The 13,939-nt window shown below is 36.3% G+C and overlaps 1 protein-coding gene across 3 annotated transcripts in view; it reads right to left on the bottom strand.

The window, feature by feature from the left end:
• Positions 1 to 13,939, bottom strand: part of ck (unconventional myosin-VIIa ck) — a 129,877-nt gene that overhangs the window by 27,443 nt on the left and 88,495 nt on the right. For all 3 annotated transcript variants that reach the window (XM_085955936.1, XM_085955938.1, XM_085955937.1), the window contains exons 3-4: positions 4,350 to 4,610; positions 783 to 1,061 (exon numbers count right to left, since the gene is read on the bottom strand). In XM_085955936.1, coding sequence (XP_085812062.1) covers positions 783 to 1,061; positions 4,350 to 4,610 — 540 coding nt within the window. The remainder of the gene's footprint in view (positions 1 to 782; positions 1,062 to 4,349; positions 4,611 to 13,939) is intronic.

Genomic DNA, 13,939 nt, shown 5'->3' with positions numbered 1-13,939 from the left:
TAAGAAGAAGGTAATTATATAAAATGAAGATGACTGCAATATTTCCGGTAAGGCATTCACCACGTATATCATCTACATATCCTAGAATTCGCACAGCTTAATTGTATATAACTAACTAACTAAACGTAATTACTGGTTGACATACACACTGAATTTTTTTTTTAAATGTGCAAATATATATTTCCCAAATAAGAAATAACTACTACTAGTTTTCCCTATCACACCCCTGTATTGGGGCATAGGGCAAGCACAAGTTCGCGCCACTTTCCTCGGTCTATCGCAAACTCTCGCGCTTCCTGCCATGCAAGACCTGCAGCGCGTAGGCAAGGGGCCACGGCGGCATCCAGAACACATGTCCCAACCATGTGAAACATCTCTTCGTAATTACTTCAATCACCGAGGGTTGTTCACTCACAAACTCAAGTGTTTATAAGGCGGTCGTACCAATGTACCCCTAAGATTCGGCGGAGACATCGATAACTACCTCTTTAAATTATTATCATTCTAAATGGAGCATATCGTAAAAGACCTTTTCTTATGAGGAATTATTTTTGACTATCTGCTCATATGGGTTTCCAGAGTTAATGTTATATTAACAGATTCATTAAGGGAATGGTTGTTAGCTATTCTCCTAATCAAACACACATTGAAAAAATTACACGAGATTTTTGTTAAATGCTGAATCGAACCAGCACCCATAGTTTAACAGGTAGACACTCTATCAACTTCGCTTTGAGGCATGGGGTCTAAAAAAATGATGGTGTAGTGATCTATCAATTTACCTGTTGTTCTATCCACGAGTGTTTCCCGCTTATGGCTGCTAAATACTGCAAAATTAATTTAGTAGATTCTGTTTTCCCCGCTCCTGACTCTCCACTGATAACGATGCACTGGTCCTGGCCGTACCTCCTCATGTGAGCGTAGGAGTTGTCACCGATGGCGAATATGTGCGGCGGAAGTTCACCGATCTTCCTCTCCTTGTATAACTTGATCTGGTCTGCCGTATAGATCGGGAGGATTTGGTACGGGTTCACTGCCACCAATATTGAGCCAGTGTAAGTCTGAAAATGAGAAAATTGATATCAGAAATGATTACAATACATAGAAATATAATAAACTATTTATTTATAATAATATGAGGGAAGGACTAATCGGTTAGTTGATAATATATTTTATTGAGGCTTATTAACTAAGGTATATCAGTATTTAATATGACATCTAATGCGCCGGCTAGACGGTGGCAGTGACTTGCCTGTGCGATATAGTTTGTGCTAAAAATATGAAACACTTTTACAGCGTTTTGCGCGAGCTACAGTTTTCCCGTCCATACACACGAGCTTCCCGATACAAACTGGTTTGCGCAGGTAAGGTTGTGGAAATGCATGAGCGTCTAGCTGGTGCCACAATTATTGCGTTTTGAGGTATCTTTGGCAGCTAAGTCTGAACAATCTGTAGACTTTGTAGGAAAGTTATATGCTTATGTCATTATAATGCCATGTGTTTCTCATCTTCAATCGTCAAATCAAAGAGAAAAAATAAAAAGTGCCATAACCACATCCCGGACCTCTTGAAATATGGCTTTGTTCTCATTTTAAAAGAATTACAATTATTAATATATTTTATATGATCATGAAATGTCAATTATTGTAGAATGAGACAAAACAAGACATACATACTAATGTAATAATATATACAGATTTCCTATAGATTACACATTGTTTAGACTTGGTTCCCAAAAATAGGCCAACATTTTTTATTTTTCGACTTTTGCACGAAACATTGGCACATTAATTTATAACATTCCATAATTTTTGAAGTAAATAAAAAAAAATAGGAAATCAAGAAAAAAAATATACGTTGATAATTAAATACTAAACTTGCAGAACGTTTTTTTTATATTTGTATTAAATCTATATATTTGTATTTGTGCTTGTGATAGTTTCGTGCATTCGAGCAAAACTAAAATCTGGCAAAGGAAACTTTCTTTTACAATATTTTGTGTGAGGACTGTGCCGGGGATGAAAACATGTGTGCGCAGTGGCGCACCCAGAGGGGGGGGGGGGGGGGCAAGGGGTACTTGGCCCCCCCAAAAACATTGAAATTGAAAGCCAATAGATTAGACAAATAAAAACACTGGCAAAAAAATGATTTGAAATTCTCCAGCACCCTCTAGAAAAATTTCTTAGATTTTAATTTCTAACACAAAAATTTCGAAACACTAATGTCGGGTTTTTTTAGAAACTTAATCTCTAATGGAAATGTCAAAAAATTCTCGGTGTCCACCCGAGTTCTGGAGTGGTGTACACCGAGTGCAATAGACAAAAGTCCGATGAACGAGAAATTAGGCTGTGTTCTGTTGGGTAGGTTTGTGTACTTATAAGTTAAATGCAATAATACTTTTTTTCCATTTTCAATTAATATTTTGGAACTTCACTATTAAAAAACCCAAAATCGACGATAAAAATTCGACGAAAAGTACGACTACACCCACCACCATGGGCTGACAGGGCTACAGCCTGGGGGCCCGGGCTTAAGAGGGCCCGGCGTGGCGGCTCGTCTAATTGTGAGATAAACACACACCAGAAATTTGTTATATTATAAAAAAAAATCGCATGTGGCGCTATTCTACTTCATCAAAATTAACATAAAAAATATGAAGTATGATGAAAATATTATGATATACGTAACTACATGATAATAATTCACGTGTATCATTTTATATTACAATTATTTTTAGTGTTTCTAGAACTACCACAAACATTCATGATGTGGGGGCCATGCCCACCACAGTCGGTGGTGGTGTAAATTTAAAAAAAGAACATTTTTATCGGTGGAATTCAGCATAAATATTGTGGCTCTAGACCAGTGGTTCTTAACCGGTGCACCGCTGGCTTGTTGCAAGTGCACCGCGAAAATAATGATAAAAGCAGAAAAATCCGCGAAATAGCGAAAACCGAAGAAGTCCTTCGTGAAATTATGAAAGCCGATGAAAGATCTAATGTGATTTCGATGTTGCCGAATCGATCGCACGCGTCTACCGTTGGCCTCACAGGTTTTCGTTTCATAAATGAAAACAAAATAGTGGATCAATATCTATGTTGCAAAGAACTCACCGAGCGTACGACATGACAAGATGTTTTTGATTCTATTTCTTCATATTTAGAACAATCTAAAATATCACGGAGGAATTTGTATGGATGGTGCTCCGTCAATGTTAGGCTCATTTAAAGGATTTGTTACCCTCGCAAAGACAAGAAACCCTAACATTATATCTACGCACTGTTTTATTTACACAGGGAATCTATAGTTTCGAAAACATTACCTGTACTAGACCAATATGGTAAATTTCATCAAATCCAGACCTTTAAAAACAGGCATTTTTTAAAAAAACTTTGCATTTCTATGGAAGCTAAGTACGAATGTTTGCTTTTTCACACTGAAGTGAGGTGGTTACAGTGGCGCACCCAGGGGGGGGGGGAGGGGGAGAAGGGGCCCTTACACCCCCCAAACATGAATATTATCAGAATGATTTTAACCATTGAAATTGAAAGCCAATAAACCTTTGGGCTTAGAGAAATAAAAACACTGGCAAAAAAATGATTTGTAATTCTCCAGCACCCTTTTTAGAACAGTTTATAGATTTTAATTTCTAACACAAAAATTTCGAAACACTAATGTCAGGTTTTTTTAGAAACCCAATCCTTAATGGAACTATCAAAAAATTCTCGGTGTCCACCCGAATTCCGGAGTGGTGCTGGGGAGGGCTGAGGGCTCAGTGCCCGGGTTGTGGGGGGCGCGGCGTGTCGGGTTGACGAGATAAGTGAGATAAACACACATCATAAATTAGCTATAATAGTAAAAAAAAGTCGCCTGCGGCGCTATTATACTTCATGGCCATGAACATTTTCAATTACTTATATAATTGTGCAATATATTTTTTGATTATCATGTATCGATACTCGACAGCTCCATTATTAAACTGGATGTATTGAAAATCGCCAATAATTCACTGTATAAGTACCCTTAATTTGAACTAAAACACAATTTGAAAAACGTTAATGTAGTGTTTCACACTGCCTTTAATCTTAGCGGTAGGTAGGGGGGCCCACCAAATATCCTAGCCTGAGGGCCCGTTTCAGGATGGGGGGACCATGGTGTAGGTACACCGAGTGCAATAGACAACGAGAAATTAGGCTGCGAAGAAGAAAAAGTGCCTATGGGACTAATTTACATTCTCCTCCTTGGGCCCCCCCCAATATTACATTTACCCCCCCATTATACCTTACAGGGAACATTGGTAGATACATATCTATATGGACCCTGGTAAAGAAAAATGGTTTGCAACTCACGTAGATGAGATTCTCGTTGTATCTAATGAGGAGATTCCTGAGAATGCCGGCCTCGTGCAGGTCGCCGAGAGAGATCATGTCCTCGACGCCCTGCACGGAGGTAGCGTGCATGGCTTTGATGCGTCTCTCGGCGGCCAGCCACGCCTCCGAGCCATCGTCGTCGCGCACCTGGATGCGCCGCCCCTCCGCCGACACCACGCGCGCCCCGATCGCCACATCGAACTCCCTGCCGGACACCGGCTCGATCCAGATGTAATCACCCTGGAAAGAGAAAAAAAAATATTGTATAATTAGATAGGTATGTATTCATGTCGAAACCGTATCTACTACGCCACTGGCAGAATACATTGTCCAACTTAAAATTATTATTCTTCTTTCTTTTTTTTTTATCCAAAGAACAAACAAGTAGCGAAACGACTTTGATACCGACCAGAAAAAATAATAAAACACACCCATTACAGTGCCACCAGGTAAAGACCATATTATGTGCGGATGAGAAAGAATCAGAAGTAAAACAGTCAACGGATTGTGTTGTCCCCAGAAAAAAAGTTCTTCGTTTTGCCCACAGCCGTTGAGATGTTACGCATAGAGCAGATCAAGATATATCGTACCCCGCAACTTTACCGCCATAAGTCCAAATTTACGTGTTTTGAGTTAATTACTACGTTTTATTGTCTATCGTTCATAGTATAATATACTATGAATTTGATGACTTAATATGAAATTGAAGTCAAAAATTCATTCAATATCTAAATATATTTCAAAAACACAGTACAAAAATGCGAAAGGTAGAAACTTCAAATCCAATTTTTTCTGTTTTGCGTTTTTTAGATTGTGGCAGTTTAGTTGCGGGTGTGCGATATAGGTTCGGTGAACATTGTATACAAACTGTTCGAAAGATGTATGTATCAAAATTGTTTACCGACGCGGATGGGAAACATTGAACATAATAATATACAGATAGATGTTCTTGTTCTGGACTAAAAATAACGAATACCTACATATTATTTTATCTGAAAAATTAATAATATATTATACTCATGGCCCCCACATCCTGAAGCGGGCCCCCAGACCATGATGTTTGGCGGCCCCCCAACATATCGCTAAAGTTAAGGGCAGAACTTCAGCGTTCCGTGCAGGGCTCGAAATGGACCGGATCGCCGTTCCTGTTCGTGAAATCGGTAAAATTATCGCTCCGTCTCGTGGATAAAATAATTTGACCGTCTGAGCTAGATAGGCCATATAATAGAAAATCTCAATACACATAAAATATCATCAGAAAACTGTCGAGTGCTCCAGTTCGTAAACTTTTCCAATTCGAGCGCTGGTTCCGTGTAAAATAATAGAAGTATTTTTTTATAATGTTTGAGGGTTTCACCGTTGTTTTTTTTTATCATAGTAGATTTTTGGGTTTCCACCGTGTGTCCTTCTTCCTTCTTTCCTCGACGTTTCGGGCTCGTTGTAGAGGCCATTATCATATACACGGTGGAAACCCAAAAATCTACTACGATAGGTATTTATTTTAGCAATTTTTGGTATTTTTAAATAATTCCACTTGAATTGTCAGCACTCGGCATCATTATGAAGCACTGATCGCGACCGTTTTTGTGATAGCCAAAGCCTAGTAACATGCGACCCTTCGTCATATTGGATAAATAGTCATTTTTATTAGTCGGGGAACACACTGAAAATAATTATAGACTTTTTTACTAGGTATTAGAATAAATTTGTGGTGTGTTTATCTCACTTAACTGGTCGGCCTGCCTCGCCACCCTCCCTAAGCCCGGGCCCCAGGCTAGAGCCCTGTCAGCCTCCATGATTATAGTCCAATATTTCCGGGGTCGACATTGCACTCAAATCCGCACTTTATTAGTGAAGTTATCAATACACAAGTATTGCTTTGTAATGTCATAGTGATTATCAAGGCTATACTTCAGTTGAGGCATGGTCTAAAAAGATCGTGGCTAGGCGATGCGCAGATTGTGCAAATGACGCGTGCCGAACGAAATATAATTTGTCATAAAAATCCAACATGCGTCATTTAATGTTCTGTTTATTGTTATATTACTAATAATAATAGTATATTCATTGAAATGTTTTCTTTTTTAAGTACACACGTAAACTTCTTTTATTTTGTAAACTGTCAATCCATGGTGGAACTGCATTGTATTGTTGTTTTTATTTAATAAAACGCAATTTTTTTGTAGTACTTATTCCACTTTTAATCAATAGATTAGAACCGGTTTCGTCCGCCTCAGAGAGACATATTCAACTGATTGAAAGTTGAATATGTCCCTCTGAGGCGGACGAAACCGGTTCTAATCTATTGATTAAAAGTGGAATAAGTACTACAGAAAAATTGCGTTTTATTAAATAAAAACAACAATACACACGTAAAGTTTTTTAGTCATCTTTACACGATTTAAGAATATTTTCATCCGACGCCATGACAAAACAAATCGATGTGCGGACACCTCGACTGTCGGTCTCCGATTGGCGACTAGTGAGAAATTTCGTTGCACCTTCTGTTGAAAATTATTTGCCGTTTCACTGAAGTACGCTCTTAATAAATTTTGTTCTATATCGCAGTATGTAATATTTACTATTACTCTTGAAAATCTGTACGCTCGTCAATTATTCAGGTACGAAGGCGTAGATACCTACATAGATAGTTCATTTACCATCTGCCATTAATATCGGATATTGCGCACTAAAATATGATAGTGTAAACCTGTAAACGTTTTATCAGGTAGCCAATCAATGCGTATTTTTAGATTACGAGATGCAGTGCATTCGCAACAGATGGGTCTGCCCACTCCGATCACCTGTGTTGTCTGCTCTCCGCATGATGCACCAGGTGAGTGAGTGGTGACGCGCAAACGCTCGAGTCGGGCCGCCATCTTTATGGTCATCAGCTTTGTGAAATATGGACTCCAGCCGGCGGACCGGAACCAAACGTAACTTCCTGTTTTCAGAGCGAATCGCGCATATGAGGCGAGTGGATTTAAAACTTATGATACAGGTAACCGATTCATACACCCGGTGGTGTCATTCTACCGGTTATTAACCCACTACTCCTCTAATGGCGGCGGTTTGTCGGTGACAACAGAAACACTATAACATAACTTACAATCGGTAAAGTTTAATGTGATTTCTCTCCGCCGTATTGCAATGTTTTTTTAAACAATATTTACACTGTATATTATATTATATTTTTATTTACACCTTTGAAACTGAAGATTCAATAAATTGTGGTCACATTACTTAGCACCATTAATTTTGACTTCGTAGAAGAAAAGATAAAAATAGAATACAGACTATCTAACAAGTGTCTCTAGAAAGGTGTGCAGTAATTTGGCCACATAGACGTAATATGGTAAAGCTTATCATCATTGCAAACATTGAGGGTCAATACAGGACAGGAAGATCCCCTACTCGGTGGTTTGACCAAATTAAGGCTTTCTCAACATCTTCAGCTACGTGGACGACAGAATATAGAAACCGATGGAGATATAACAAGGACATTTAAAAAGTAGTCGCAATCCTCAGAAGTAAGGAACATGTAAGCGAAGAAGAATTTTGAGTAGTCTGGATGATTAAACTGGTCGCCGGAAATATGTCACCGTATTTGGAACAATACTCCAGCATAAGTGTCTTATCACATTAGCGTTTAAGTTTGATAGTATGATAGCGATGCAATAGGCTTGTTGTAACTGAAGTTGGGAATATAAACAGTAACAATAATCAAATTCACACTGTGTAATTCTTACGCACTAGAAGCATCGCATCTGCGCTTGTTGTAAAATTGTTCTACTATATCTACTGTCCCTAACCTTGCAGCGGTGCTACAAAAGCGATCTACGCACTGCATGTATCGCATGGAGGTAGGTGCTAGACGTAGGATGGACCGAGTTAAGTAAGTAACTAATATCTACTGTGACGAGTGTATTTAACCCACATATTCTATAACATGATTATTTTCAGATTTTATAAATATCATTGAACTTGCATTTTGTCTTCTGCATAACGTGTGCTATCGTAGATACCTATGTCATGTTTAGTGATTCCGATTTTCTTTGACGCAGATGACATATTCGATTCGTCGGAAGATTTGAAGGGGGCCTTGAAACAGTTCAAAACCAGTCATATAATTATTAATAAATTATACAAAAATTAAAAAAAGATGTATAGGTATTAATTAAGATCAACAGATATCCCCATACTAATAAACCACTAATATTAAGTATCGGTGTCGTCACTGTCATCTTCGAAAATAATTGTTATTTTTACTATGTACCTACCTACCTATGAGTCCCGAAACCCGCCACTGATCATTTCCCGCATTATTTCTCATAAACTACCAAATGCTAATAAAATTCCTAATTAGTTATTTTATTATAAAAGATTATTTTTAACGGAGACAATCGGGTATTTTCTAAGTGATACCTACTATATTATTAATAATTTAACGTAAAATTAGCGCTACCTACGTATGAAACAGTTTGTGAGTCAGTTGTTATTATACCGCAGGGTGAAATGTAAATTTAAAAAATATAATATTTAATATAGAGGAGTTTTCTTAATATAGTACCTAAGTACTAGTTTTTTTGTGAATAATGGTTGTTATTCATTTTCCTAAACCCAGTAAGTCCATTTTCTCGATACGAATACACATTTAAAAAAAAAGCATGTATCTATCAAGCAACGGTTGATACACCCACGGGATTCGAACATGCGACTCTCGGATTTAGAGGCAGTTGTTTAGTCCACTACTTCACTGATATATAATATATACTAATATTAAGTGGATCTATTGAACGCAAAGCTGTTACTTTATTTTGTTTTTACCCCTTATCGTAAAAAAAATAACCCCGAATATAATAAATTTAGTCCAGAATCAAAATTGCCTCGTATTACAGCTCTTCCGGACAACAATTTTCATCCGCGAATTTACGAAGTTCCGTTCAAAACTTTACTATTGTCAACTCATTTTTACGCGACACCAAGCAAGTCGACCGCAAACCAAATTGTATACAAGACTGTCGCAAAATTTAAAATTCCATCCCAAGTAAAACTCGACAGAATTTTCTTTCTGGTTCTTATTCCTAAAATAATTACAAGATAAAAAGAACTTGTTATATACTTACAACGTTTTTAAATATTCTGTTGAATCATATAAACTTGACTTGACTAGCTTAAACGATCAAAAAAAATGTATTTGATAGAAATAATACTGAAATGTCATTTTGACACTCATATTGATTTCCATAGTAACGCACGTATATATTAATAATTTAGTTGTTAGGACCCTAGCAACCAATAATAGTGGATTGGATTACGGATTTCTTCCGAAATAACTTTTCATACAAAACAGAATTAGCTGAAAATGAATTTAACTCTACTTAAAAATGGCTAAAAGCAGGGCTCGAAATAGACCGGAGCGCCGTTCCTGTTCGTGAAATCGGTAAAATTATCGCTCCGTCTCGTGGAAAAAATAATTTGACCGTCTGAGCTAGATAGGCCATATAATAGAAAATCTAACACACTTATTTTTATGAAATACACATAAAATTTGATAACTATGTCTTCTAACTATGATATCTATGTATTGTTCTTCAGAAAACTGTCGAGCGCTCCGGTTCGTAAACTTTTCCATTTCGAGCGCTGGCTTAACCGAAAATGAACTCAATTCTGCTTAAAGATGCCTAAAAGAATGCATTGGCATCGTGTTCTGATATATTTTAAAAGTTTCAAATGTCTAGCTAGTCGGGAAGTTAGTTAAAAATTGATTGCAAGATTTGTACCGGACAAAAAGAATACGACCTAATAAAAACGTTGTAATAAATCCGACTATGTGCGTAACAGTACTCGAGACTTTACACGGACCTGCCATTCTGTCGTGTGCCGCAGGTTCGCCACCGCTGAACTAGACCATGGTGGGCAACTTGATAATATACAAATCATTTTTTATTTAAAATATTTAATCTGGGTGCCCAGTGGCTAGTGTTAAAAGTAGAGGACCCACATATAGGCACACTTGCTAGTATGCGTGGGTGAACTTTTGCGTTGTAGAATATTTTCCTGGCGTTTCCACATACTTACAACATGTATTATAATCCTGGGCGAAATGGGTAATATGTACAGATAGTTTCTCTAATAAACACATTATTTTTTATTTATTTAAACACCACTATTTTTAACACATTCACTTTGATTTTTGCAGTCTTGAATTGTCTACCATTTGAATCGAACATATTATTCTTAAAGATATTGACATTTTCGGAGATAAGTCATTTTAAAAAACGTGTTGCCTATCCGCCACCATATTTGTTTATATCTTTATGCCCATCTGTCACAAATTAATTGCAATGTCGTTAAGTACTTTCGATATATCACAATTAATCACAACTATTATTCTAGAAAACCATATAAATCTTAAAACAGCAGTAGCGTAGGTACAAAAAGTTTTAGCAGCAAAAAAGGGATATTATTATGTCCCTACTAATTACTACAAAAATATATCTGTCAAACTAATACGAGAATGATTGTCATTTGTTTTCTTTCAAAAACCGATTATAAAAGATTACTTTATTTGTCGTTTCAGTTTATTTTTCGAATTGAGAATTTTCTACGACGTTTTAATATAGGAAACTAAGGAAACTACATTATAATATCATTATACTTACTTATATATTTTTGTCACATTATTTGTATTACATACCTACCACATAATTATCATACAAAATGAAAATTAATATTTTTTACCGCAATAGTCTGAATATACTTACTAAAAATAAAACTATCCTCAGAAAAGTAACAAATAAAAAAAAATCGTGTCAAACTGATGTAAGAGCGAAAGTCCACCCTAAAACAAGAACTGTGTTGTATTAAGGGGGGACATGCTCAGCGTACGTCAAAATGGAGCTTTTATGTTATTTTCACAGCATAATCCTGGACATTCCTTAAATGTTGTAGATAATCTATATAAATAATTTTGAAGCCTTATTGTCCTTATTTGATGTGTAAATCTTGCCCATTTTTTGAAATATAAAATGCCTAATTCTTGTCAAATTTGGGATCACAGAGATAATCAATATAATTTTTTATTGTAATTATTTCACCATAATAATGTCGAAATAAATTTTACTAATGGTTTTATAAATGCTTTTAAAAATTAATAAATATAAAAAATCTTAACACCACTTCACATGGACGTACTGAAATATGACTATATTCCACAACATTAGAGCGAGAGGTTTAAAAGAATACTATGTTATGTAATAAAAATACTTTATGCAGTCATCAAATGTTTTAAATAAATATAAAGGATAATAAGGCTTCAAAATTATGTAAATAGATTAACTACAACGTTTAAGGAATGTCCAGGATCATGCTTTGAAAATAGCATAAAAGCTCCATCTTGACGTACGCTGAGCATGTGGGTCGTTAAGTATATAATATTACAGTAAGTATTCAAGCACCCCGAGTCAAATTGTATCACTGTCATTATTAGATAATAATTCATTATTATATTAAAATCTACCACTATGTGGTTAGGACGCCAATTCGAATCTGGCTACGCTAAAATAAACAACAAAAGCGATTGTGAATTAAATGCCTAGCTGTTAACAATGCCTTTGTGGACGAAACCGGCGTTCACGATTAAGTTATGTTATTAGTTAAAATACAACACAATACAATAATAAATGTAGGAATTATTCCATACAATTTAATACCGATTTCGTCCGTTTCAATAATACTACATTGATGTCCTATTGGAGTGAGTGAAACCAGTCCTGTACATCTATCCTATAGGCAAGACTGCTATCGGCCGCTACCGGCCACTATAGAGGGTAGTTTATCATATGTTTGTATTGAAGTAACTATTATAATTTTTACAATAAGTTAGTTGTAATTGTTAGAATAAGTGCTATGTTTTAATAGCGCGTCTGTTGGCTGTGCTAACTTTTAGAGCGAGATAGACAGTTTTGACTGTTTAGACGGCTAACTTATTGTAACAATTATAATACTTCGACACAAACAAACATATGAAAAACTACCCTCGATAGCTGCCGATGGCAGTCTTGTGTATAGAATAGTAGCGCTGATAATGGTTATAACTGTTATAAGTATTACATTATTATTCTGTTCAGGCTTACTTACGAGTTTAGTTTACTCGGATCATGGAGCGGAAATGGAGCAAGTATTTTGATGTTTCTAGAATTGAATTGACAAAATCCCACAAACTGGTCATATTTCACGTAAGTATGTACAGTACGCGGATAGATATTTAACAATAAAATCACGTTAATTACGATACTACGATAACTGCATGGCGTGTCTAAAATGCTTGCACGCAAAAAATGTTCGCATGCATCAAATGAATGTATGTATTATTAAAAACACGATTGGACATAGACGATTCTGATAAAGAGTCTCTTCTGGTGTAGAAAGTGATAATTAAGTGTTGCTATCTTCAAGTTTAATCTGACACTGCCTACTTAGTTGTGTTTCCTGAAACGAATTGTAATTAATCGCGTTTCGTTTTCATATGTCTAGTTGTATTTATGTTTACAATACTAAAATTGAGATTTGAGCGATTATAAGACGTGGCAACAATGTTCAGTAAATCGACAATCTGTAAAGTTTAACATACATTATCTAAACAAAGCTTTATTCTCAAACGATTCTTTATCGCCATTCCACAAAGAAAAATATCTTTATGGCAGTGGCGAGGAGTAGAGGCATGGCCCCTAGCCAGACTACGCTGACAGGACTCTAGCCTGGGGGGGGGGGGGGGGGGGGCTTTGGGGAGGCCTGGCGTGCCGAGTCGACCTGATACGTGAGTTAAACACACATCACAAATTTGCCCTAATGGGGAAAAAAGTCGCCTGCGCACTGTTTTATTTGTAGAGTTTTAAAATGTTTAGACGGTGTTGCAATTTTTGATTATTGTGTCGATATTCGACAACTCCATAATTCAAGTGGATTTATTCAACATTACAAAAATCGCTAAAAACACACCGAAAACCGTTAATTTTACCTGGAACAACATTTAGAAAACGATTCTGTACAAGGTCCCACTGCTTTTAACCCTAGCGATGGGTAGGCGGCCCGCTTCAAGGTGTAGGGGCCATGGGTGGAGGTTATGCTATTAAGACCGAGCCTGAATATAGGTACAAAGGGGAAATTGTAAAAACGGTAACTGCGACCAATGATTTTGCGACAAAGTTTAATCCATATTATTATGTGAAAAATCGCATATAGTATTTAAACAAAATTTGAGATTCAATCAATTAAATAAGACAGTTCCAGAAATTATTACTATGAACCCTGAAAGCTGAATTCGTTGTGGATGGCGAAGAATCTATATCATTAAGAATATCATTAATCAGAATAGATGACAGCTATAAACGAGCGAATATTCCGAATATTATTCATTTTATTATATGGCTACCAATTCAACCGCACTAAAAACATTGTGGAATTGTCATACTTTTCATATTCCTCCCTTTATTTACCACCTAACTAAATGAATCATTTATTTTCAATTAAATGGTTTATAACAGTAATACTTTAAAAATACTCAC

The sequence above is a fragment of the Rhyacophila brunnea genome, unplaced genomic scaffold (assembly GCF_057557595.1).
Source record: "Rhyacophila brunnea isolate RB1 unplaced genomic scaffold, BYU_Rbru_1.0 scaffold_5, whole genome shotgun sequence".
Classification (NCBI taxonomy): domain Eukaryota; kingdom Metazoa; phylum Arthropoda; class Insecta; order Trichoptera; family Rhyacophilidae; genus Rhyacophila; species Rhyacophila brunnea.
The sequence above is the reverse complement of the archived record's forward strand: the minus strand, read 5'-3'. Positions and strand labels throughout refer to the sequence as shown.